Source organism: Polyodon spathula, chromosome 20, assembly GCF_017654505.1.
Source record: "Polyodon spathula isolate WHYD16114869_AA chromosome 20, ASM1765450v1, whole genome shotgun sequence".
NCBI classification, from domain to species: Eukaryota; Metazoa; Chordata; class Actinopteri; order Acipenseriformes; family Polyodontidae; genus Polyodon; species Polyodon spathula.
The window spans coordinates 21,417,658-21,441,854 of record NC_054553.1 but is presented as its reverse complement, the minus strand read 5'-3'; the positions used below and the strand labels follow the sequence as shown (position 1 = coordinate 21,441,854).

Here is a 24,197-nt window from a genome sequence, read left to right as displayed (position 1 = left end):
GTGCTGTTCTTACCCAACATGAGTGTTTGAAAAATAAACAGAAATCATGACACCTGCCTTAACTACCCACCTCCTTCAAATCCATCTTTAGGTGACTGTGGCAAACAGCTGTATATACAGTCAGGCATGGGGTTAATGCACTAGACTTTTAAGTGAGGTCATTATCCATACCTTCTTGTCCCATCTCCCTGCACATTCAGTTGACAAGCAGTGCAAAATACAGCCTTTAGAGCCCAATGTGGAGTGAACACAATTCATGTTGGTTACATTGTATCTCAATAGAAAATGGATTGGGGATTTCCTTTCACCTGATTTGTTAATTTCAAAACATAGAAGCTTGTGCCGCCTTTGGGTGGAAGGTGTTCCTGCCCAAAGACTTGGTGTTGAGACGGTTCTTATGTTGCCAAGTTATTGAGTAAGGGTAAAATGTTAGATAATGGTTGTTTTTGTGGTTGTTTACAAGTTCTATGGGGGCACATTTTACTATCCCCAGTAACACGCTGGTGTTCACTGTAACATATTTCACTTTAAACATTTTACATGTAATTGAACATACTCTTAAATGAAGAGTCTGTGATTTGATATTTCTGTTCATCCAATAAGTGTAACCCATATGAAGAATATAGACAGAAGGATTGACAGTGTCTTTGCATACAAACAAAAATGTGTCTTTTAGTACCTTTTTTGGTAAATTTAGTACATATGTCACAGGGAACTTTTTGTCTTGATTTGTTCCACTAATTCAGTATAAATGTTACATTCAAATGTTACATTGTGTCCCCTTTTTATTTTGATGAAGTTTAGGGTACTTTTATTTGAAAAACACACTGCCTAATTTCTGCAACAAGAAAGGTGCCCTGTAAAACGGTAAATCCTACATTACTAATCTGTAATTGCTCGGCTGTCTTAGTAGGATAAGATGATGTATGTAGGAAGTTGTTGTAAAACAAAGAAAATGGGAAGATTTAGAGATCTCTCTTTCTTTTAGGGTTTCCTCAACTGACAGTGATACCAGTGAAGATGATGGTAGGTTCCATTTCCATTGCATTGTGTAGCTTTAATCTTGAAATTTGGGATTATCCAAGTGTATTTTTAAATTGATCAGATGATTAATCAATCAAAAGAAAATGTCAAGATTAAAATCCTTAATTAATACCCCTATATCTTTTAAATAGCTATGGACAGTCCCTAGCATGAGTTCATATGGGACTCACTTTTAGCATGTTAATGACACCTTCACCTATTAAAGACTGTATCCTGGGATTCACTTGAGTTCACTGGATTCCCTAGAATTACATGGCCATTTCTTTTGATATCACCGTGTGTGTGTATAATGAGGATGTAGGTTGGGATGATCTGCTTTTTCCTATCTGCCATTTTAAGTCATAACATCTCCTGTTTCTACCTGTAAGCAGTGTTGCATGAATGAAATCTAGTGGCTACACGTGTAAATACCCCTAAAGCAAGCAGACCCTGCTGCCCGATCCCCTTTGCAAACCGTGACTCTGTATTGCAGGTCTCCAAAGGTCTCCTTTGATGGAACATGCACTGCTCAATGATGAAAGTAAGAACTGATCATTTCTCTTAATCCTGAAACCCACTACAAAGGATGTGTTGACATTGTGAGGCACCAAGTTATCCTGCATTCAGGTCTGTAGGTTATACTGTCTTTTGTCTTCAGTTTTCTTACCTCTTCTAAGCACTGTTGGTCTCATCACTGGTCCCTCGTCATCTGTTGAAGATACATTGTATACTTGGGAGATGCAGATACTTCAAATGAAACATTACAGAAGCATACATTGCTGTGGCATCCTGTTAGGAAACCCCTTGTGCTGTAGCTCAGTTTCACTCCAATGTTCTTGCAGCAATAAGGCCATGTGACCAACCACACAGGATTGCACAAAAAGCGGTTTACATTTTTTTTTTTTTTTTTTTTTTTAATATACACAGTTGCACTTAAATTATTTTATATTCACAATTAGACGCATAAAAAACAAGTAAAAGACCATTGGTAAGCAGCACTCTTGATAAGACAACAGATAAAATGTGTACATATAATATAGAAGTAATGTCTTTTACACCTACTTGTATTTCATGAACTCCTAATGTAAACCAAGATGAATTAAAAGCAGTCTGAGAGCATGGTGAGTGCCTCTGTGCATCTGCTGTAGGTTATTGTGTGCGTTTGTGTTACAGAGGTGCTGTTGGAGATCCAGAGATCGCTGGAAGGAGACAGGACGTAAGTACCACAGGCAGAAATACTACCAGCTGAGGCGCCAATATAATGAAGGGCATAGCTTAATACTAATAAATGTGTCACAGTAAACTTTATCAATGACTTTTTAAAATATTCCTTTGACCCTTTTGGCATGATGGCTAGATCGCTTTGTAAAATGTGATGATTTAAGATGTTTGTGCAAATGTTTATATTGGTATGTACTTTGTGACCACAAGTCTTTTAAGTTTTCTAGTTTTTTCTTACTGTATTGTGTAAAATTGTTATACGTTCATTTTGTCTGTTGCTATGTAATGCGTGTGCTGTGTATAGTGTTGATTACTGTGTTTGAACAGAGTTGACCTGAACTTGTGTTTGTGGAGCTAACCCGCTGTCTTGACTTCTCAGGAGTTTTGTGGAGAAGAACTTGAAGAGGAGAACAGGAGGAGGAAAACTGTTAACTAATGGTGGTGAGTTTCTATAGCATGGCTGGTGGGCTTCCTGCAGAATCCTTTTGGCAGCATTGTCTGTTGCCAAGAACTAACCCTATATAGTGATCAGATCACAAATATTACCTTTTGTGGTGTCCAGGTATCATTTTATCAGTGAAAGATTAAGAACATGCAAATATAGTGTGATGTATGTGTACAGTGCAGTTTGACTGTTTAATTCTATTGGTTGACGTTCTCCCTTTCCTTCTCTCTCCCAGAATGAACTGAGCCATGACTGGTACTGGTTGTCCTCTCATGCAATGCCATAACACTACTGATAGCCCCCAGGAGGGGGTGCCACTCACACAGATACTGTACAGGGAGGGAGGAGGGACCCAGGACCAGCCTCAGTGCCTCAGCCAACAAACTACTGCGTCTCAGCCAACCTTCCAACCTGAATGTGTCGCTTGCGTCTTTACTCCTGTCGGCATACAAGATCCATTTTTGCACAACCACTTCCCAGATGTGATGGGGGAGGGGGGCGGGGATTATTGGTAACCTTGTACTTACGACCTTCCCCGGTACACAGTTTGTAACCCTAGGAGGTGCTTTCCACTGCTGTGTAGCACATATATTTTGTATTTGGGGATTTTTTACAGCTTTCTATGGGGGTGTTTTTAAATGTAATTTAGGAATGCGTGTTTTTAATAAGATCGTTTTAGGCAAATGTTTAATATATATTGTATATCCTGTACTTGTTTTTTATTCATGGTTTTGGGTGGCTGCTGTACCCTTTTAGTAATCTGGCAAGGACATATTTTGGTACTTCCGTTTATAAAATGTGGGGGTATTTTTAGTGTGTTCTAGATTTATATTTTTTTTAGCAAATCAATGAGGATGGAAACCTTAATTAATCTTAACTTGACACTACATTCTGCAGATGGAATAAATATGTGTTCACAAGATGATTCTCTCTGGGTGTTTTTAATGATATGTCAACAACATACATCCCATGCCACGGCTGTACATTCGGTATGATGAAGTTGATAATCATGATGTATATATCACGAGTATTATAATTCATAGTGCTTTGGTTTTTATCATTTTTAATTTTTCGGTGCTTATTTTTAGCTATTCAAGTTTTATCTTTTTTTTGGGGGGGGGGGGGGGGGTCGCTTTATATACTGTAATATACATATGAAATTATCAATTACAAAAGCCAATGCAAGCAAAAAAAAAAAAGACAGTGTCTGTCACAATATCATTGAGTTGTCGTGTGAGCACACTTCAGAGGAATACTTCCTTATGAAACCAGTGTCCGTCCATAAGCATATTCAAATGTGTAGGCAAAAATGTACAATCGGACAATTTGCAATTTTGTTTTAAATTCCACAAGCATGTAAATCCTCCCTGTAATACAGCTTTAAAGCTCGAGAGCAAGAACATCTCGTTTTTAAATCTAGCAAACATGTTACAATCCTACAATAGAAATGAAGGAATGTACTGCCACTCAGCAGTTGGGGTGGGTTTAAAGTATGCAGAACAAGATAAGTCAGGAAGGAGGGACATTGCCCAACTGCATTGGGAATGTTTTTATTTTTTCATAGGGAAAAGGGTCAAGTCAATGTGAATGCAAAAATCTAAGTATGACATGGACAGATATTTCCAGAATCCATTATTCTCAGTAACGTGTTACTGGTGAATTTCACTAAAATTGGAAAAGTGATTTCAAATATGTGTAAAGATGACATACAGGTGGATGGACGTACGGACACACAGAATCTGCATATGACTGCCTGCACCGTATCTTCTTCACAGGGGATTTGATCCCTGGCTGGGATTAGAAACACGCTGGCCTGCAGCTACAGGAACTCTGCACAGTTGAATCCTGATGTGATGAATTTTTTTGCACAATATCCTCCTCTACAACACTGAACTTTCTCACCGAAGAGTTCTGGAGCTGCTCTCTTGGTCTAGTTGCCTGTCATTGACATGTAATGTAGCAAAAGTGTCTTTTTATATTAATTTGCACCAACAGCATTTATTGAATCGCTGCAGTAGTGTGCAAATGTATTGGAACACCCCTATTGCTCCTGGTTTGATTTGTTGTGAATTTGAAATCAAACCACTGTAAAAATCTCAGAAAATTGCCAAAATAGCCAATCTAGTGATCGTCTATTTTTATCGATGACTTTAATAGGCCACACATGCAATTAATTTAAAATCATAAGAGAAAATACAGCTTTCAAATACGTCATGATTAGTGGTGTTACACCTCAATCACATGGCAAAGATCAATAACCAAGAACACATCCCTCTGTGATGTCATACACATCCGCCCACTCCAATCGACAGTTTGAACGAGGGCAGCAAACTGAGATAGCAGTAGGAGAAAAGGAGATAAATTTAAATGTTATACTCCTACACAAATAATTAATTTAATACTATGAAAGTTTTTGAAACAAAATGTATTTCTTGTTTTTTAAGTGTTTAGAGAAAAGCAGGTAGCTTGGATTTAATGTTAATTGTTTATGTACAGGTTTGTAACATTTGCTGCTTGTAAACTGTATTTTAAAACTTAATGTTCTATAGTGTAATTTATATGTAATCGATTGCAACCGCACACTTAACACATTTACTTAACGTTTCAATTCTAACTGCTGAATACAATTAAAATATTGGGATTGCTAGTTCACTATGCATATATACTTCAAACACACAAAAACGTTATGAGGTTACTGCTTCAGCTATGAAATTGAAGTGTGCGATTAGTAGACTACCAATTTTCATGTCAACTGTCACTTTTCTAGTCAACTATTCTATGCTAACTCTAGTAGCAATCAGTATTATATATATATATATATATATATATATATATATATAGTAAATTTAACTCTGCGTCAGCTAATTATATATATATATATATATATATATGGTATTTAGTCACCATAAAGGGAATGGCATTTTCAATGAGCATCAGTTGAATTAGAAATATTTAATCAGAATAATCAACTCGGTGGTGTATCAGGTTGTCAAATAATTGACTGGATTATTTTTACCAAGTCACATCGTTGTGTGTCCCTTAGACACTTTACACACGTCTCAATGTATAGGATGGAATTGTTGCATTCCAATTCAAGTTTATTATTTCCAGTTTGTTGATAAGGTCGCACTGTATGTGAAGTTTTAATATGAACCTAAAAACTAGTTTCCTGTGCAACACAACCAGACATAAATCCATTGTTTTTATTCAGTTTATTAAAGGTCCATCAGTATAGGCAACATGTGAAGGTGATTTTTAACTTTATTTCACATTTTCTTTTCTGTTCTTGTTGGCAGACGTGATGCGTTTCAAGTATAGGGTTTCCACAGTAGGGAAAGATGTCGTTATTTGGAAAGCAGGTCCTGCAATACCTGCCTAGAGTTTGAGTATCTAGCACCGAATAGCATTTTCTATTACTACAATGTATTCAAAGGGTGTCTTATTGCAATCACTCAAATACTTTGAATAGGGTTTTTACGGAGCTCAAGAACTTCAGTTTTAATTGGCTGCCAGACATAGGCTAGATCAGGTAAAGTGCTTTTTAAATGAGTGCCAGCAATTCTAACACAAACTTGATCTGAAGTAGCTGAGCACATTATGGCACTGGCACTTCATTCTCTAAAGACACTGTGGCTGGCCTAACCACAAGATACCTGTAATATGTCCAAGCAACTCGAACCAAAGGGGAGCTTGAACTTGGGTACAGAAAGAAAATGTCATTGGAAACTACATTTTAAACCTAAAAAAATACATTAAAAAATTAGTTGATTGTGACAAGACAGTAAAATCAGCCTGTACTGAAACCATTCACAGTTCAAACCATTCAGTACATGCATGAACAGACTGGAATGAGCAGTCCAGTCGATTCTAGGTATAGCACAACCGTGGACTTTACAGGGTGCTGTTGTGAATCTTATACCAATACAGCTATGGCCAAAAGTTTTGCAACACCCTATAGAATCAACTAAGTTTGCTTCATTGTCATAGCTGAATAATGTTACGTTAACATATTAAATTACATGCTGCTTTGGAGTTTTCCATATACTTCACTAAAAACTGAAAAACGTGACATTTCATAATCTAACATGAAACACTAGCCTTTTGCAGTTTCTTTGATTACACGATGTAACACAATTTTTGTTCCTGGGTAGTAAGTGTTATTTCCTAATTGCTTATGCCTCAAAAGTATAGAAAATGGCTGTTATTCCCCACAAACTTTGCTTTTGTGACCAGGACAGTGATATTTCAAAATATCACTATTTCCAATGGGAAAACGGGCAAATGTGTGTCTTTTCGTTCACATAAAGTCAGAAAAAAACAACATATGAATCCAAATTAACATGTATTTATACTAAAGTAATACAGAAATGACTACAAAAGATTTAGAAGTGAGTAGTTTTTCAAGATTTACGATTATACTGTAAATCTTTGTAAATACAGTATAATCGTAAATCTTGAAAAACTCACTTCTAAATCTTTGTAAATACAGTATAATCGTAAATCTCGAAAAACTACTCACTTCTAAATCTTTTGTAGTCATTTTTGTATTACTTTAGTATAAATACATGTTAATTTGGAATCATATGTTGTTTTTTTCTGACTTTGTGAACGAAGAGACACACATTTGCCCGTTTTCCCATTGGAAATAGTGATATTTTGAAATATCACTGTCCTGGTCACAAAAGCAAAGTTTGTGGGGAGTAATAGCCATTTTCTATACTTTTGAGGCATAAGCAATTAGGAAATAACACTTACTACCCAGGAACAAAAAAAAATTAAAAATTTGTTACACGGTGTTATATGTACATAAAAACTTTGATAGAGTTTGCCATGGAACCCCAGACCATGACACTGCCTCCTCCATGCTTGACAGTGGGAACTACACATGCAGAACTCATGCGCTCACCCTCTCTGCATCTTACGAATACTCGGTGGTTGGACCCAAATATTTCAAATTTTTACTCATCGGTCCATAAGACCGACTTCCACTCCTCAAACGTCCAGTTTCCGTGTTTTTTGGCCCAGGCAAATCTCTTCCTCTTATTCTGCACTCTTAACGATGGTTTCTTTGCAGCAATTCTTCCAGTTAGGCCAGCTTCATGCAATCTCCTCTGAACAGTTCATGTTGAAACATCTGTACTTCTAGTAGCATTTAGCCGAGTTTGTATTTCAGGGGCAGTTAATCGCCGGTTTCGCAGACTTGTGACTCAAATTAACTTGTTCACTGATTCTGAGGTAACCCTTTGCCTGCCTCTCCTTGTTCGGTCCTCATGAGTGCCACTTTCTTCAAATTGTTTGATGGTCTTGGCCACAGCAGTTACAGACACTTGCAAAGTTCTTGCGATTTGTCTTAGAGATTGACCTTCATTTCTTAACGTAATTACAGAATGTCTTTTTTTCTTTGTTAACTGAGGGTATTTTGCCATTTTCTGCTCCCTTACATTCAGGAATGACAAATGTGTGCCTATGCTACCTATAGTTATAGTAATCATGGACCCTCACCTGTTAATAATTGGTGACAAAAGGTTAATTTGGTAACATGCTAGTTAACTCAGAGAACATCTAACAAAGACTCTTCTACTTAGGCCAGTGTTCTAACACTGTTATACACATTTCAGACTTTTAACTGACTTGGGCTTCAGACTGAAATTCCCTTGCTTTGGGTGACCATTTCATTGAAATTGACAAGATTTACATTTTTATTTAAAAATTAATTTTTTGAATGCAATTCACTTATGATTATCAGCTTATATAAGTACACATATCACATAATGAAATATTAAGTGTTTATAGACAAGTTTATACAGTTAAAAGCATAAATAATCATGAAAAACCTGGTTTCAAGCAAGTGTACTCAAACTTTTGACTGGTACTAATTTTATATATATATATATATATATATATATATATATATATATATATATATATATAAAATTGTCTCAATCCTAAAATTCTAGGTGATGCTAAACTTCTGGCGAGGGCTGTAGAAGTGTTATCCTATTTACTCCAAATGGACAGAAAACCTTAAATTCCTTAGGAATGTTTTTCCAAAGCAACAATGCAAAGTGACCCTCTGGCTTTAGCTAATAAGTCCCAATCTGGCTATAACTGCCTCCTAATTGCGATGTCGATGCCCCCAAACATAAACGTAATTCTGTTTTTTTTAATCAACTGAGTAGACCACATCAAAGGGTGGTTGATTCAGTGCAGTGATAAGTCAATTACCATTCTCTGGTTGATTTTTTATCATTGGGTATGTTTGACTTCCTGCAAGAACAATGTACACAAAATATAAGAGAGTAATGACACAGTCAGTTCTTTTCAGGCACAGCAGCTAATCAGATTATGCAGATGAGATGTACTTCTGTGAATAAAGTTTCTAGTGGCTGGTATCATTTTGTTAAAGCTGATACAGTACTATCATTGTTTGGCTTTGTTTACCAAGGGGCTGCATTTAGATAAATGAGGGAAATCTCTTTGATGTTAACATAGGGGGTGTGACTGTACTTCTAAGAAATGTACAAAAGCCAACAGTGATCAGATCACAATAATCTTGTTTATCTGCATCTAATCTGATTCAAGGTAATCAACTTCTAAACCTGTCCCCCCTTCACATAAACTCTGTACATTTGTTTTTCAGATTCAGATAAATTAATTACAAAAGGATAGATTCTTTGTGCATGTAAAAGTAGTAAATAAGTTGTTTATGTTCATTCTATAAAGCAATGGAATTTGTATTGGGTGACAAACAAAGGGGTGTGTTGTATTCTATTAGTCAGTGTTTCTTTATCAGTTGTATTTGACACTTGGTAAGGATAGTGGCACTATAACTCAAGTGGATCTCAGCCTATGTCCCGTTCCTACCCATGCTCTTAAGGTCTGAGTTTCGTTACTCTGGTCTGTGGAGTAAGTTTAACACATTCAATCTAAATTTGCCTTCAGGAAAGAACGAGGAGCAGGCACGTATCTCTCAAGAACAATTAGAATGATGGTGGCCTTACCCTGTACAGTGCAATGGCAGGAGTCATACCCAAGACTTTAAAATCATTTATTTTATCTCCAGTGGTCCACATTTCTTGTGCCAAAGGTTTCTTGGCTGTCTGTTCGACTTAATTTAATGCAGAATAAAAGCTGTTCATTTCTGCTACCCTTTCTCTGTGTTGCAAGCTGTATGCAAAACCAGACCATGTGACCTTCAGCACAGGAAAGGTAGCTGTAGCTTCATATTTGAAAATAAAAACAGCAAACCCTAAAAAAAACATTCCAATAACTTAAAAGACCATCAGCACAAGATGGTAATGATAATGTTGCAGGTGAGAAGAGACAACAAGGGTTTTAGAAAACCTGGCCCAGCTCTGGTTTAAGGAAGTCTTTGATGTTGTAGAAGGTCATCCACACTACCACTTGAAGTCTACAGTGCTGCTGGCCTGGTTCTCTGGCCTGTACTGAGTGTGCAGGGCCTCCTGTGTCTTCTGGGACTCGGCACCCTGCAGCCAGTCCATGTAGAGTCTGTGCACCTGGGCGCTGGTCTCAGGCAGTCGCACAGGCAGGCTGGTGTACACCTCCCCCATCTGCTGCAGCAGGGCCCTGTCAGCTATCCCACTCTCTGTCTGCGCCTGTCCCTTCCCATTCAGACAGCCTGAGAGAGAGAGACTGACTTTAGACATGGCACTGCAGAATAGCAGTGTGAATGAGTTCAACTTCCCTCATGTACTAACTCCATTAAAAACACTTTGACACAAAGTTTTGCACCAAGAACAGATGCACTAAATCATTTTTGGAGTTATATATAATTCCAAAAATGATTTAGTACATCACTAAATCAAGTTGGTTTTTTGCAGTTTTCACTCAATACTGATTTTATTTCTTGGAAAGACCATGTTTCAGCTTACATAATGTATAATAAATAACAATTGACAATAAATGTATTGGAATTTACAATAGTATATATGCACCCCATGCCAGTACTCACAGCAGTTACTAATGGTAAAGCAATGTGAAATCACCTACACTATTAAGGACACTCCTGTATTCATTACGACCACCATCTGCAGTCCCAAGAGTACCAAACCTCTGCTAAATTACCTTTAATAAAGTGCTGTACATTATTGGGAAAAACAAACTTGGAGGCATCATTTTGCATAATCGATTTAGAAAAATAAAAACTGACACACAGTATATTAGAACAGTTCACGTCTGGTTTACACTCTGCTTCTATGCAGAGTTCTCGCTGGCTGTGTATTCAGTCACCTCCAGGGCAGGACAGCACCTCCACCAGCTGGTAAGGGAAGCGACCCTTCTTCAGTTTCTGGATCATGTTCTGGATGTTTCGGAAGCCGTAGACTGCAGCGAACTGCAAGAGCGGCTCGCCATCCCTCTGCAGGGTCACCTCCTGGAAATCACGGTTTCTGAGAGTGACAAATGGGGTGGGGGGGGCGATAAGATGAAATGATCAGTGCTTTTAAAAAAAGTTTTGGGTTTATTTTGATCAAATGAATCCCCTATTTTTTAAATAAATACTAAGAAATGCTGTACAAGTTGATTTTCTAGGCATGTTTTGGATGTCTTAAAAAATGGGGGAGCGACTAATACAACCATGCGTCGTATGCGGCGATGTGTCTATTAAACTATTGTACCAGTGCCACAAACAACAATATACCAATGGCACTACTACAGCCACAGTTATGGCTCACACAAACTTAACTGTCGCAAAACAGATTCTTTTTTTTCAGGATCTACGGCAGTCAGGTCATGCTGCTAGGTAGAAACACAAAACAACTGGTTAAAGTTATTAATCTTCGGAATATGAACACATCACAGCTACACTGCTTCACTGTTAACACAACAGCTGTCCATCTCTATGAATGTCCTTATTCCCACCCTCTGAGCCATTGCTTTGTCAACACTCACACTGAACCCGCTCCTAGGATCTGCAGCAAACAACTATTGGTCAGAAAGCAGAGTAAATTTAAGTTCTTTGTTCGATGCAACTGCACTGCAACTAAATATTATAATGCAGGTGTGTTTGAGACAGGATAAAGTAGGATAGTCAGGTTTGAAATTCTTTGTTGTTGGCTTTGCCGAAAAGCATGACAATAGCAATGTTTGAAAAGAGTTTGGAATTAATGAAACAAGACGTGACTGGAGACGAAACAAAGACCAATTAAAAATACAGTGAAAGAGAAGAGAGCTGACAGAGAAGGAAAGTGTTTACGACCTGATGTAGAAAACATTATTTGAATTGAGTATTAACTGATTATTAGATGGTGCACTATTTCGTTTGTTTTGGTTTTTGCTTTTTTTAATTGATGCAAGCAGCACTATTTAATACTTCTTTAAAATACAACTAATTTGTAAAAGCAAAAGTTAAATAACGCAAAGATATGTTCTTGAAGTGTTTGGGTACTTGATAAGCCAAAACAAAATAGGTTAATACAGATGTGATGTAGGATGTATAACTTGATTTTAATTACTGGTGCAGTGTTAATTATTACTTTTTAAATCCATTCAAGTATTACTGGTTTACACTGTTACTACTGGAATTTAAAGTAGCAGTATTATCTATATTCTGATTTGACATTGTCCTGATACTTGTTTTTTAAACCCAAAAAAGTTTTTTTTCTTAAAATGTAAGTCTCAAAAAGGGGGGAGCAACTTACACCAGTGTGACCCATACAACGATTTTTACGGTAGTTAACCTGCATTTAACTTGAACTGGCTCAAAAAAAAGAAAAAAAAAAGAAAGAAAAACACAAAACCACCTACTAGACATGCCAAATTTAAACATACCAGTGTTTCACTTCACCAACTTTTAAACACCAGACACATGCGCCACTAGAATTCCTTCATTAGCTTTTCTTTTACATGAATTTATTTTTGTACATTTATACATTCTTGTGAAATGGGGATCACTGCCCTAATGTAGTTTACTGAGGAAGTCTTACTAGTGCTTTTTTGATTTATTCTAAACGTACAACGTATCCAATGCTCCCGGCTGGTCCCTACACCGTGCTTCATTGTGAATTTGCCAGTATCATTGCATGTGGAAGCCTTACCAACCACCCCACTTCCTACACTGCAGCACCTAGTTCATGGAAGTCACCCATTCACAAAATGACCAGGCCTTGCTGAGCTTTTGAGAGCTCAGACAGGTAGACTCACTTTAGTGATTGATAAACTATTTCCTCCACCTCCACTCCAAACAACTCCTTTGCAGAGAACTTGAAAATATGTTCCAGGAAACCCTCTGCCCCGCTCCCATCATGCCGGGCAAGATCAGCCCCCTCTGTGTCCCCAAACCTGCAAACGAGAGGAAAAGCAAGGTGGGTGAGTTGTAGGGCACTGAGAGACATGAATATAAAAAAGGTTGATTCATAATTCCCACAACACTATCACAGCACTGCAAAAACTGGAGGGTACATGGCAGATGACATGCCTTGAAAACCTGTTTCACAAAAACTCGGTGACAATGTTTAGCCACCAGAGGGTTGTTCAGTTACAGTTCCACAGAGTACTCATAGCCTCTACTGCACAAATTATGAATCCTGTGTATGTACTGTCAGGATTCGGTCAAACACTGACAAAAATAACCATCTCACGAAATTACCAAAGAACAAAATGAAAGGTTATTTTGGTCTTTGAGCAAATTATTTTGCTCAGATTGCAAAATGGAAAACACCAAACAAGCAAAGAACAAAACAGAAAATATAATCAAACTGCGAAATGTGCTTTGGGCAAATTAACAGTTCCCAGATTGTGAAGATGCTGCTCAATCTGCGAATATTCACTGCAGCCAGTTTAAAAATGGTGGCGCCCAGCGAAACATGTGCAGACCTTTTCATGTGCAATGAAAAACAAGATGTCGATAGAAGCAGAGCAGCTGCAGCCGATTCTGTGGTTATGCAACGCTTCATTTCTTGCTAGTGCAACAAATTTTGTCAAAAAAAAGAAGTCCTTCTGTGTTCAGAACGGCATTTAGTGCAATTAAAATTGTGATTCTTTTTTTAAGAGCTCTCATTATGGTTCCTTTTTATGCATCAAATTTGAACTATACATTTTACCTGACTTATCTAAACAGTTTAAATGAGGCTCAGTAGCCCAGCGGAGCTTTGTAACAGGGCCAGGAGCCTTGTACATGAAAAGGGTGTAAAATGTTTTTTTTTTTTTACGTGGAGGACAAGCGAGTTGCTGTCCGCCACGCTATTCTTTTGTTTTGATTTTGTTTTTGTTTATTTTTAGAATGGGGTATCCCTCCGCCCCTGTGCGGTTTATTATTTTGTATTTGTTTCATTATATTGTGCTTGATCATTTATTTATTGTAAATATATGACGGCGAGAAGCCATAGGTTTTGTTTGGCAGTGTGGATGGGAAGCCCCATCTACATTAAAATACCTTGTGTGAATGTGTGACTGTCAGCTAGTTATTATTGAATTAGCTGGCAGTCACACATAATAAAACTGCCTGTGCAGAGTATGGCCAATGGGTAATGAGAGAATTAAAAGCCACTTAACCCCTCAGCCATGATATAAAATACCTGCAGCTTTGGCTGCAAGAGGTGAGTGTTCAGAGGACAGAACAGAGCAAGAGCAGTTTAAAAACTAAACTAATTATATAATCTATACAGCACCAGTCAAAAGTTTGAGTACACTTGCTGGAAACTAGGTTTTTTCATAATTGACAATGTTTTATGTCGTACACATTTCTGTAAATACTTGAAAATGAAAACACATGTTACAATATACAAAACAAAACATAAGGGGTATCAAAGCAATGTTAGATTGAGTTGTCCTTCACTTTCCTTCTTCGCCAGATAGTTCTTGCACAACTGTGAGGTGTGTTTCGGGTCATTATATTGCTGAAGAATGAAGGACTGCTAGCTGTAATCCTGATGAAATTGCATGCCTCTGAAGTATGCTACGATAGCCATGCTGGTTGAGTTTGCCATGGACTTGGTAAAGATCACCAACTCTGTCACCAGCAAAGCAACCCCAGACCACGATACTGCCTCCTCCATGCTTGAGTTCTGCATGTGTGGTTTCCACTGTCATGCGCTCACCCTCTAGCATCTTACAAATACTTGGCGGTTGGACCCAAATATTTCAAATTTTAACTCATCAGTCCATAAGACCGACTTCCACTCCTCAAACATCCAGTTTCTGTGTTTTTTGGCCCAGGCAAATCTCTTCCTCTTATTCTGCACTCTTAACGATGGTTTCTTTGCAGCAATTCTTCCAGTTAGGCCAGCTTCATGCAATCTCCTCTGAACAGTTCATGTTGAAACATCTGTACTTCTAGTAGCATTTAGCTGAGTTTGTATTTCAGGGGCAGTTAATCGCCGGTTTCGCAGACTTGTGACTCAAATTAAATTGTTCACTGATTCTGAGGTAACCCTTTGCCTGCCTCTCCTTGTTCGGTCCTCATGAGTGCCACTTTCTTCAAATTGTTTGATGGTCTTGGCCACAGCAGTTACAGACACTTGCAAAGTTCTTGCGATTTGTCTTAGAGATTGACCTTCATTTCTTAACGTAATTACAGAATGTCTTTTTTTCTTTGCTCAACTGAGGGTATTTTGCCATTTTCTGCTCCCTTACATTCAGGAATGACAAATGTGTGCCTATGCTACCTATAGTTATAGTAATCATGGACCCTCACCTGTTAACAATAATCGGTGACAAAAGATTAATTAGGTAACATGCTAGTTAACTCAGAGAACATCTAACAAACACACTTATATACTTAGGCCAGTGTTCTAACACCATGTTATACACATTTCAGACTTTTAACTGACTTGAGCTTTAGACTGAAATTCCCTTGCTTTGGGTGACCATTTCATTGAAATTGACAAGATTTACATTTTCATTTAAAAGTCAAATTTTTTAATGCAATTCACTTATGATTATTAGCTTATACAAGTACATGTATCATATAATGAAATATTAAGGGTTTATAGACAAGTTTATAAGTTAAAAGCACAGATAATCATGAAAAACCTGGTTTCAAGCAAGTGTACTCAAACTTTTGACTGGTACTGTGTGTGTATATATATAAAATCAGTGAAAGCGATCTGCCCAGCCTGACCTGTGTGTTTAGTTTTTGTGTTCGTAATTTGTTTGTGTTTAAACTTTTATGTTTGCTCTGTGAGCAATGTGTTTGTTTCAATCTTATTTTATCTCAGTTTGAAAATAAATGGTGCCACAGGGTCTGTGTTAGTTTTTGTTCCTGCTACTGGCCTGACGTTGAAAATGGTCATTTACCAAAGTTGTCATAGACTAAAATAAAAACATTAAGGTTTTCTTGGTTGTCAAAAAGCAGTCTCTGTCTTTATTCCACGGTGCTGGCTGGGGTCTGCAAAACAGTTTTTTTCTAAAAGTGGTAATTCACCCCTTGGTATGATTTGAGAATATTAAAATGTTTAAGAAGCATACTTTTCTTTCACTTAAGAAAACAGTGATTAGACAAACATAGATTGACATTTGACCTTGCAGTTTAAATACTGTGTATATAGTAGTCTTATAATATGAATAAAACTACCAATTTTTATTGTTAGTTTTTTCCTCTGAAACTGTATTTTCTAAAGGTGGCAAGAACATTACAAACATTATTTCAAACTTGCTTGAAGTTTAATGTTTGGGGTCACTATCCTCCTAAAGTGCTCAACACGACCCCCTTGCAAATGAGGCCACGGTCTCAATGGGTTAACTTCCTACATAAATAATAAATATATAAATAATTTAATTTACTGATTGTATGTTTAATAACAAATGTATTGAACTATGTTTGCATTTCACCATTTTTAAACACCCTGCAATGAATTGCTATTCGCAGATTGAGCAGCATCTTCACAGTCTGTTCGGGAACCATTCATTTGATCAAAAGCACATTTCGCAATTTGATTACACTGCTTTATTCAAAGATCGAAGAAGCTGTCTCTTTTCTGTTTCGTTCTTTGCTCAAAAACAAACCTTTAATTTCATTCTCTGATCATTTGGAAATGCTCAATGATTATTTGTTGCGACTCATCGAATCCTGACTGAGTATAACATATAAATAATTTGACTAAAAATCAAACATATACCGTACTCAATTCTTATGGCAAATTTCAAGAAACTTCAATCAATTTGAGATATTAACAACATTGTGTATACCTGTATATAGTACATTGCACAGCCATGTAAGTTGTACCACAGCAACTCGGCAAATTGAATGGCATCTGAATAAAAGGGGGTACTTGCAAACAACTTTAACAAGCAAATCGGTCTGAAAAATAAACTGGGTGCTTAAATACACTTAAAAAAAAAAAAATATCCCACCCAGTTGTTCTACGTGGATAATTGGATATTTGATACCACTTTACCTGTGAAGATACATTCTCATTAAAACCTATTGTACTTGTTTGACTAGCATTTAGCCAACATAACTCATACATTTAATGAGATTAAGCTCTAAAGTTAGTGTTTAAGGTTGGCAGATCTGATTATCTTATTCCTGCATTCTGGTTTCAAAGTTAATGCAAGCAGTCTGTGGTCTCGTGCTTTTCACAACATCCTCTAACTGTTAAACAGAACTATGCTGTATTCATATAATAAATGTACAGAATAAAGCCTCGTAGCTCTCCTGCAAAGTAGCTCAACTTACATGTGATCTAAAGGAGTGGACTCCAAGCCCTCCACAGACACATTGCTCTGTTCCATCAAGTGAATGATTTCCCCTGAAACACAGCAGCCAGTCATAGAAACAACAGAGTTAGGTAACAGAGTAGAACAGAAAGAGCACATTGGACTTTCACCATCACCCTGATAGACAAACTTGCAGAACCCAGCTTTTGCACTGTATGAAAAGCTGATTCTACCTGAACTGGGGCGGCCAAAACTGAAGTACAAAAAGAAAAGATTTAGTAACATTTAGTAACATAATGGTGCAAATGCACTCATCACTGCAAAAACGCAACCATTTGCAGCAAGCTGCAGTTTGAAAGATGGTAGTTCGAGTCCTGGCACGTGTATTGTGGAAGGGCTGGCTGATGCTCGCTCACCCGAGGTGAGAACACAGTCCACATCCTGAGTGTCCTGCAGACTGTTGTAGAACTCCTCTCGCAGGGCCTCCAGCTTCTTATCAAAGCAGGGAGCCACCACCACATGGTACAGCTTGTCTGGGGCCAGCCCCTGAAACACAGCAGTAAAGCTAAATTGTGACACTCAGTAACAATAATCCATTTGAATCTGTAGAAGCATTATAACTTGATAGACAGTCTCTACCTGCTGTTTGCCAAAGTAGTCCTTGACCAGGGATCCCATGATCTGCTGAGGGGACTTGGCTGTGCAAATGTGAGGGGTCACCTGGCTGCCTAGCACTCGCTCTGCATAGCGAATCCAACCTGTCAGGAAACCAGCATACAGAATCCACTACCAAACTCTGCATGTACTAGAGGCTAGAAGTGTATTTTAAATATACAACACAGCTTGCATGTTGATATAATTGAAGGGGCCAGCTTTCTGATCGAGACATTTCTCCAAGTTGATTGGGCCGAGCTACAGCACAGTCAAGCCAATTCATTTTTTTTAACCCACCAACTTAAACAGATGTTACAAGCTACTGAACCCTGGAGGTCAGGCCTGGGGAGTCTGGCCTGTAAGGGTTAGCTGAAGTACAAGGTCTACCCCCAGCCAGTTTTCCTCCCTTACTTATTTTTGCTCGGAGGGTTAGTGTCTCTGACCCAGTGCGAGGGTTGCACTGCATTGTGGTGTTATCTCTATACAGAGCTCCTATCTCTATAATACAAGTGATCACACAGTGTGATTTTTAAAAGGGAGGAAACAGTGTGGTTACCAGGACAGGCAGAGGTGAACATTGGCAGAGCCTGCAGGTCTTGATTCCTACGTCGGTAACGTTCCACAAACTCTTTCTGGCTCTCCAGGACGCTGAAGTCAGCTGCCAGGGTGGCATCAAACACATGATGGAACCCTGGAGGGGGAGACGGGCACAGTTAGGGGGCAGAAGACCCTGAACACAGGAGGGGAGGGTCATTGTTTTTGGTAGTGCTAAAAGCCTGTCAACTGCATGCATAACAAGTATCAGAATCAACAACCAGAGGTTAAAAAGACTTGAAAATTCCAAGAAAAAAAAAAGATCGTAAAGCAACAATGATTAATATTTTATAATACAGGGTTTGGTTTTAAGGCTTGTCCGTCTGCATTTTCCAGGCAAGCGGACAAGTGTTTCCGATGTACTCAGCAGTCCGTAGGACAAGTGCTTCATAAATAGATTTAAAAAAAAAAAAAAAAAAGCATGTCTTGTAAAATGGAAGTTATAAATATTCTGTAAGAAAGCGGTGTGCTGGCATCTATGCAGTGGTACAGTAGCTAAATATCAGAGAGATGCTGGGAATCAGCAAACATCTGCAATGTACACAACAACATACCTCTGGGGTCGACTGCAGCGTACCAGTGACTTATGCCCGTATCAAGAGGACTAAAATGCGGTCTAGCAAATCCTGCAGCTCTGTACTACGCTAATCCTGAAAATTGGTTTGGCTGACCTGAACAAGTTAGACCGATAGAGGACTAACCCATAATAAGCCATTACAAATGCGGATGGAAATTCACAAACAAACTTTATGCTCTATATATACTGTAGCATAATACCATACATTTGCATGCTATTAATCCTGTTTATAAGTATAATGTGATGTACAGATATTTTATTTTGTGGACAATCCGTTTTCTTTGCAGACAACCAGTGACCTGCCTTGCACTTGTCCATGAGGCTAGCAGATACAATCCCTTCAAATCTAACCCTAGAATGTATCACTCTAGATTTAACTCACCCAGGCTTTTCAGGAAGCTGCAGAGTTTCTTGGTGGCCTCAGGAATGCTGAGTTTTAACTTCACAGCAAAGTAAGGCAGTGACTGTGGGCAAAGGGAGGCGACCAGCACTTTGTGTTTTGAGGTATCGCATTTCTAAGAGACAGAAAGAAATACATTTTAAATTCCCAGATTGGCTTTTACATTTTCTCTGCCCTGAACAACCATCCATTGTATAGGTCTGAAATGTGTATTTTTGAAAGAAAAAACATTTTCAGCAAAACAAAATTTAATTTTAAGACGTGAACTCTAGTTCAGTAGGTTAAAGAAATCTCTGACTGCAAGCCAAGCTCTGAGGTTGTCTTCCACTTTCTGGATCAGTTCACCTGGAGGGTGAAATTGTACCCACCCCTGTGGTGTTAGGTTAAACACACGTTGTGTACCGGTATGTGTTAAAACGGGTGTTTATTAAGCAGGGGTCAAAGGTCTGGTGGGAGAGTAGTGACAGGACCAGAGAGCGACCTGGTAGCAGGCTGAACTAGCCGTTCCAATACAAGTAAAAACCACAACATGCCCATCACCAGCTTGTTTCTTGTGAATAACCAACCAGCTCCTTCCCCCATTGAGTGACATCCTTTCAGCCAGTAATATGAGCTAGTAGACACTGATGGGGCAAAATAAACAAGAAAAGCAGTAACAGATGAAGGAAAGGCAAGCAAACAGCAAGCTTTCTTTAACCTTGTACAGTGTCATACCACATGTCTCTTGAAATGAAAATACATGCTTTCTAAAACATGTGTTTCTTTCAAAATTGCACATTGCACTTATTTTGTTAGCTACTGGTGGTTACTGTGCTGTTTGGCATCATTTTGAAAACAGACCATAAAAACGGTTACTTGAAAAATAAAATACACAATGTGATTGTGTAAACTAAATGTCAGATAGGGTGCTTCAAGACAAGCTGTATGTCCAGAGCAATATTGTCATGCAAACTATTTCTCATACCCTATAATCTATACTGTATTTCCAGAGTACAGCTGTGTACCAAAATGCACAGGTACCTTGTTGAGGTTAACGATTCTGAACAGCTCCTTCTGGTTTTGTTGAGAAATTCTCCGACTTTCCTCCTCCGAGACACACCTCTCACAGGCCAGGCAATCACTCAGGTACACGCGCTTACCCGCCAGCTTGTGAAACTCACTGGTCTAAACAAAGGGAAACCACATTTTCACCAAACCCTACTTATAATTGGGCCTTTTTTTATTTAAAGCAGCGTGAATCTCCAGAAGCCTTGGCATTACCTCCCCATTCTCCTCCGTCGTGTCGACCGATTCCCGGGTGGAGCTTTGGTTCTCATCATTCTTCTGCTTCTTACTGCATTCCTATGAAAAACAACCAAAAAAAACAGAAAGCCATTTTTTAAGTCTTTGCTAGGCTGACGATTTGTCCTGGGCGAAACACTCAGACAGCTTCGATCTGTCCTGGACGAAACACTCCGGAAGCTTGTACACTTTCTACAGCAGCCCTTACAAAATCATCCAGCTGAGGGACCTTCCAGCAATGTTTGAAATTTGATAGGAATGATTAGTCAAGTTAATTGAAATGTTTTGTGTACAAATTTTGATTAACAGTAGAAATACTAATATACTAATATGACAACCTATGCTTTGCTTTTATGCTTTTGACATCACGAAGATGCTACAAAATGATCTGTCGATGCTGGGTAGGTGTTGTGACTTGGTCTCCCAGTTTGTGGCCTCTCATTGACAGAGTGTATACGGTTACACAGTCTGGCCAGGTTTGAAATTGCTGGCTGTGAGCACCCAAGACTGCGAGTCACAGCAAGCTGCCTTAGTCCAGCCTCCAGCATGCCGATTGCACAAAGGCACAGCTCTTGACAGACTTGGCATATGTTTTTTTTCTGTGATTTTCTTTACTGTTTTTATTTAAGCTTGCAATTCAACAGCTGAAATCACTCCATATCCAGTGTCCAATCAACTGTGTCACTAATTAATTGATCAATTGCATATGCTTCAGTCACAGTCACTCAAGGATAACATGATGTCATGGTCAAGGATGAAGTCGAGTGATTAAAATGAAACCAAAAACATTTCATCAATGTCCATCATTTATGTACCTTACTTTTTCATAAATGTACTACAACAGTGATGAGTTTCTTTTAATGCTCGGTATAGTTTCATGGGGCATTTGGCTCAAGACTAATCGAAGTGCATGTTATTTCTTATGGAGATGCATTACTGTTGGTAACGGAATGTATTGCTTCTTGAAAATGCAGTGCGTCATCATTGAAAAAGATGGGTGCACAGTGCATTGACCAAACTTGGGAGGAACAATTGTAAGGTGGATAAATCATTAAAATCACGTATTTGAAGATGCGTTTACATTAGGCAATTACAGACATTTGTATTACATATACTATATAACAAATTTATAAAACATCAATAAACTAACGTGTTTATACATGCTGGTTTTATGTCAACTTGTTTTGTTTATGTTTGCTTGCCAGGCGTTATTTTGTTTATACATAAACACAGGTAATATATATATATATATATAACAACATACTATTTCCTTCTTAAACTCGTATGCCTTGGCACATTACAGCAATGTAAACCCCAATGTTGTTTCCTTTAAAAACCTCATCCATTTCACTTGTTTATTTGCCATAATCAAAATTCCTTACAAGTATACTTTCCCTTTGTTTACCTTTCAAAAGTTTTGACAAGCATGAGGAGGCTACTCGGTGAATATTGCACAACTGTGTAGCTTTCAGCAGGGAAACAAAACAAAAAAGAAAAGGTACAATTACCGTTTTGGTGCAATTTTCACACTTCATTTCGGGTCGCTTATCTTCTTTCTCCCAGCCAACTTATCTGGGGAATTCTCCTCACTCTCTCTCTCTCACTGTTACAGCTAGTAAGAGATACAAAACAAGAGTCCTGTTTTAGGCGATAAATTCGCCGACTCACTCACACAACAGAAAGTCCTAGAGATCCGCCTAGTTGTATACTACACGGCGTGCTTTCATACTGTAGAAGTATGCACACCTAATGCAAAACCAGACATGTGATTGACACCCCCTCCGCCCAATTATCCTGTCTACTACAGCCAGATCAAGCCAATCGATGTTGTGTAGGCGTTTCACCTCTGAGCCCTTCCTTTGCCTTCATTACCAAATAAAGGGCAAACAAATTCTAATAAACACTTTTCTACTGTAGCCTAATGACAGATAATACCCCTTAAAATAAATAAATAAATAAATACTACAATTACTGTATGGCTTAAAAAAAAGAAACAAAAACATTACATATACCCCCTATTAAATAGTTCAATGTTCTATTCTCCCACTAAAAGACTAGTTGTACTTATACATAAAACTGCAAAACCCACTAGAATAGGTTTTACTTTAATAGGATCGCCGTTTAAAAAAAACAAAACAAAACAAAAAAAAAAAAACAGCTTTATATTTTTTGAGGGGAAAAAAAACAAGATTCCACATTTCCAACACCATACTTCACTTCTTTAAAAAGACTATTCAGAACATGCGTTAAATACTAAACACTAAACCCATGTTTAAAACAATTAAACATAACAAGTATATAAATGCGCTGGTGGTCAAATGCGTAATAACCCTATTTGCGAGATAATATATATATATTGATAAAATTATATACTTGTAAAAGAAAACATGCATACAATCATTATTATAGCCACAAAAAAACAAAAACCGACACTTAAAAACGCATTAGAGTAAAAGTGGACTTGTCGAAACTGGCATAATCCACTAAAACGCAACAACTGAAAATGGATTTACTTACCGATTGATTATAGCGAAGACATTTTCTACAATCCGTGTGTCATCAGCCTTAATCTTATAATTCTGAGACCGACGTGTGAGTGTGTATATAACATGTGTATACACAACATATTTCCGGTTAAACCTCCTTGGATCCAAACACTGTATACCGCGGCGGGGTTGCCGCACGACCTTCTTCAATGTTGCTTTTCAGTTTTTCTTTTATTGCGGTCTTGTGTTTCGGTATTGTTATATAAATCCGGTTTTGCACCTTGCTCTGTTCCCTACAGGGAGTAGAAATCATCACGAACGAAAAGACATTGACCAGCTCACTCTGGGCACGTCGCTTCACATTTAAAGAAACAGTCACGTTATTTTTTCACTGCAGTTGCTCGCAAGCTACTACAGTATACCACTAATATACTGTGCAGAGGGAGTAATCTCCTTTTAGACATTACTATTATATATATATATATATATATATATATATATATATATATATATATATATATTGTGAGAGGGTAGTGGGTGGAGCTTTTGGGAAGGACCAGAAATGACAGCACACAGGAGCCGGAAATGGAGATTAGTCCTTAGAGCCCTGTATCATCAATGGTATCAGGGCAGGGTTTTATTTTACAAAAACAATAAAAATAGAACAGTCCAGTATTGCAAAAAATAAACAAGAAAACCACCTGGAATACCAGCAACGGTAAACTCAGGTTTGAAATAAAAAGAGTAAACAAAAATGTCACGGTTACAAAATAAATAACAACAAAGGAAGCACTGGGTTTCGTTGTGGTACTGCGGTGGGTTTCCTCTCACCGCTTCTTAGCTCCCTTTCACAGATTAATGGCCAGTCCTCGGTTCCTCACTCCAGTAATCCAACAGTGT

At 38.0% G+C, this 24,197-nt stretch overlaps 2 protein-coding genes across 3 annotated transcripts in view; one reads left to right on the top strand and one right to left on the bottom strand.

Annotated features, from left to right (window-relative positions):
* Positions 1–3,611, top strand: part of LOC121295418 (LLGL scribble cell polarity complex component 2-like) — a 33,327-nt gene extending 29,716 nt beyond the window's left edge. For both annotated transcript variants that reach the window (XM_041220002.1, XM_041220001.1), the window contains 5 exons: positions 989–1,026; positions 1,517–1,564; positions 2,197–2,239; positions 2,624–2,685; positions 2,925–3,611. In XM_041220002.1, the coding sequence (XP_041075936.1) occupies positions 989–1,026; positions 1,517–1,564; positions 2,197–2,239; positions 2,624–2,685; positions 2,925–2,929 (196 nt within the window). In that variant the 3' untranslated portion in view covers positions 2,930–3,611. The remainder of the gene's footprint in view (positions 1–988; positions 1,027–1,516; positions 1,565–2,196; positions 2,240–2,623; positions 2,686–2,924) is intronic.
* A 5,312-nt stretch (positions 3,612–8,923) lies between these two features.
* On the bottom strand, positions 8,924–23,663 carry narf (nuclear prelamin A recognition factor). Its single transcript, XM_041220434.1, has 12 exons — positions 23,329–23,663; positions 22,320–22,423; positions 20,791–20,871; positions 20,551–20,694; positions 19,513–19,645; positions 18,516–18,650; positions 17,945–18,063; positions 17,722–17,851; positions 17,325–17,397; positions 12,851–12,988; positions 10,940–11,097; positions 8,924–10,328 (listed from the first exon to the last, which is right to left on the bottom strand). Exons 2-12 carry the CDS (start codon positions 22,344–22,346, stop codon positions 10,087–10,089), a joined length of 1,380 nt encoding a protein of 459 aa, XP_041076368.1. The 5' UTR covers positions 22,347–22,423; positions 23,329–23,663; the 3' UTR covers positions 8,924–10,086.
* Between the last annotated feature and the right edge of the window lie 534 nt (positions 23,664–24,197).

What these genes read in the sequence shown, in the direction of transcription:
- narf (XM_041220434.1), bottom strand. Translation starts at nt 22,346, where the DNA reads ATGAAGTGTGAAAATTGCACCAAAACG. An exon ending in ACTACTTTGGCAAACAGCAG is followed by an intron (nt 17,852 to 17,944) that starts GTAGAGACTGTC and finishes GCTGTGTTTCAG; the next exon opens with GGGCTGGCCCCAGACAAGCT. An exon ending in GGTGCTGTCCTGCCCTGGAG is followed by an intron (nt 10,329 to 10,939) that starts GTGACTGAATAC and finishes TCTCTCTCTCAG; the next exon opens with GCTGTCTGAATGGGAAGGGA.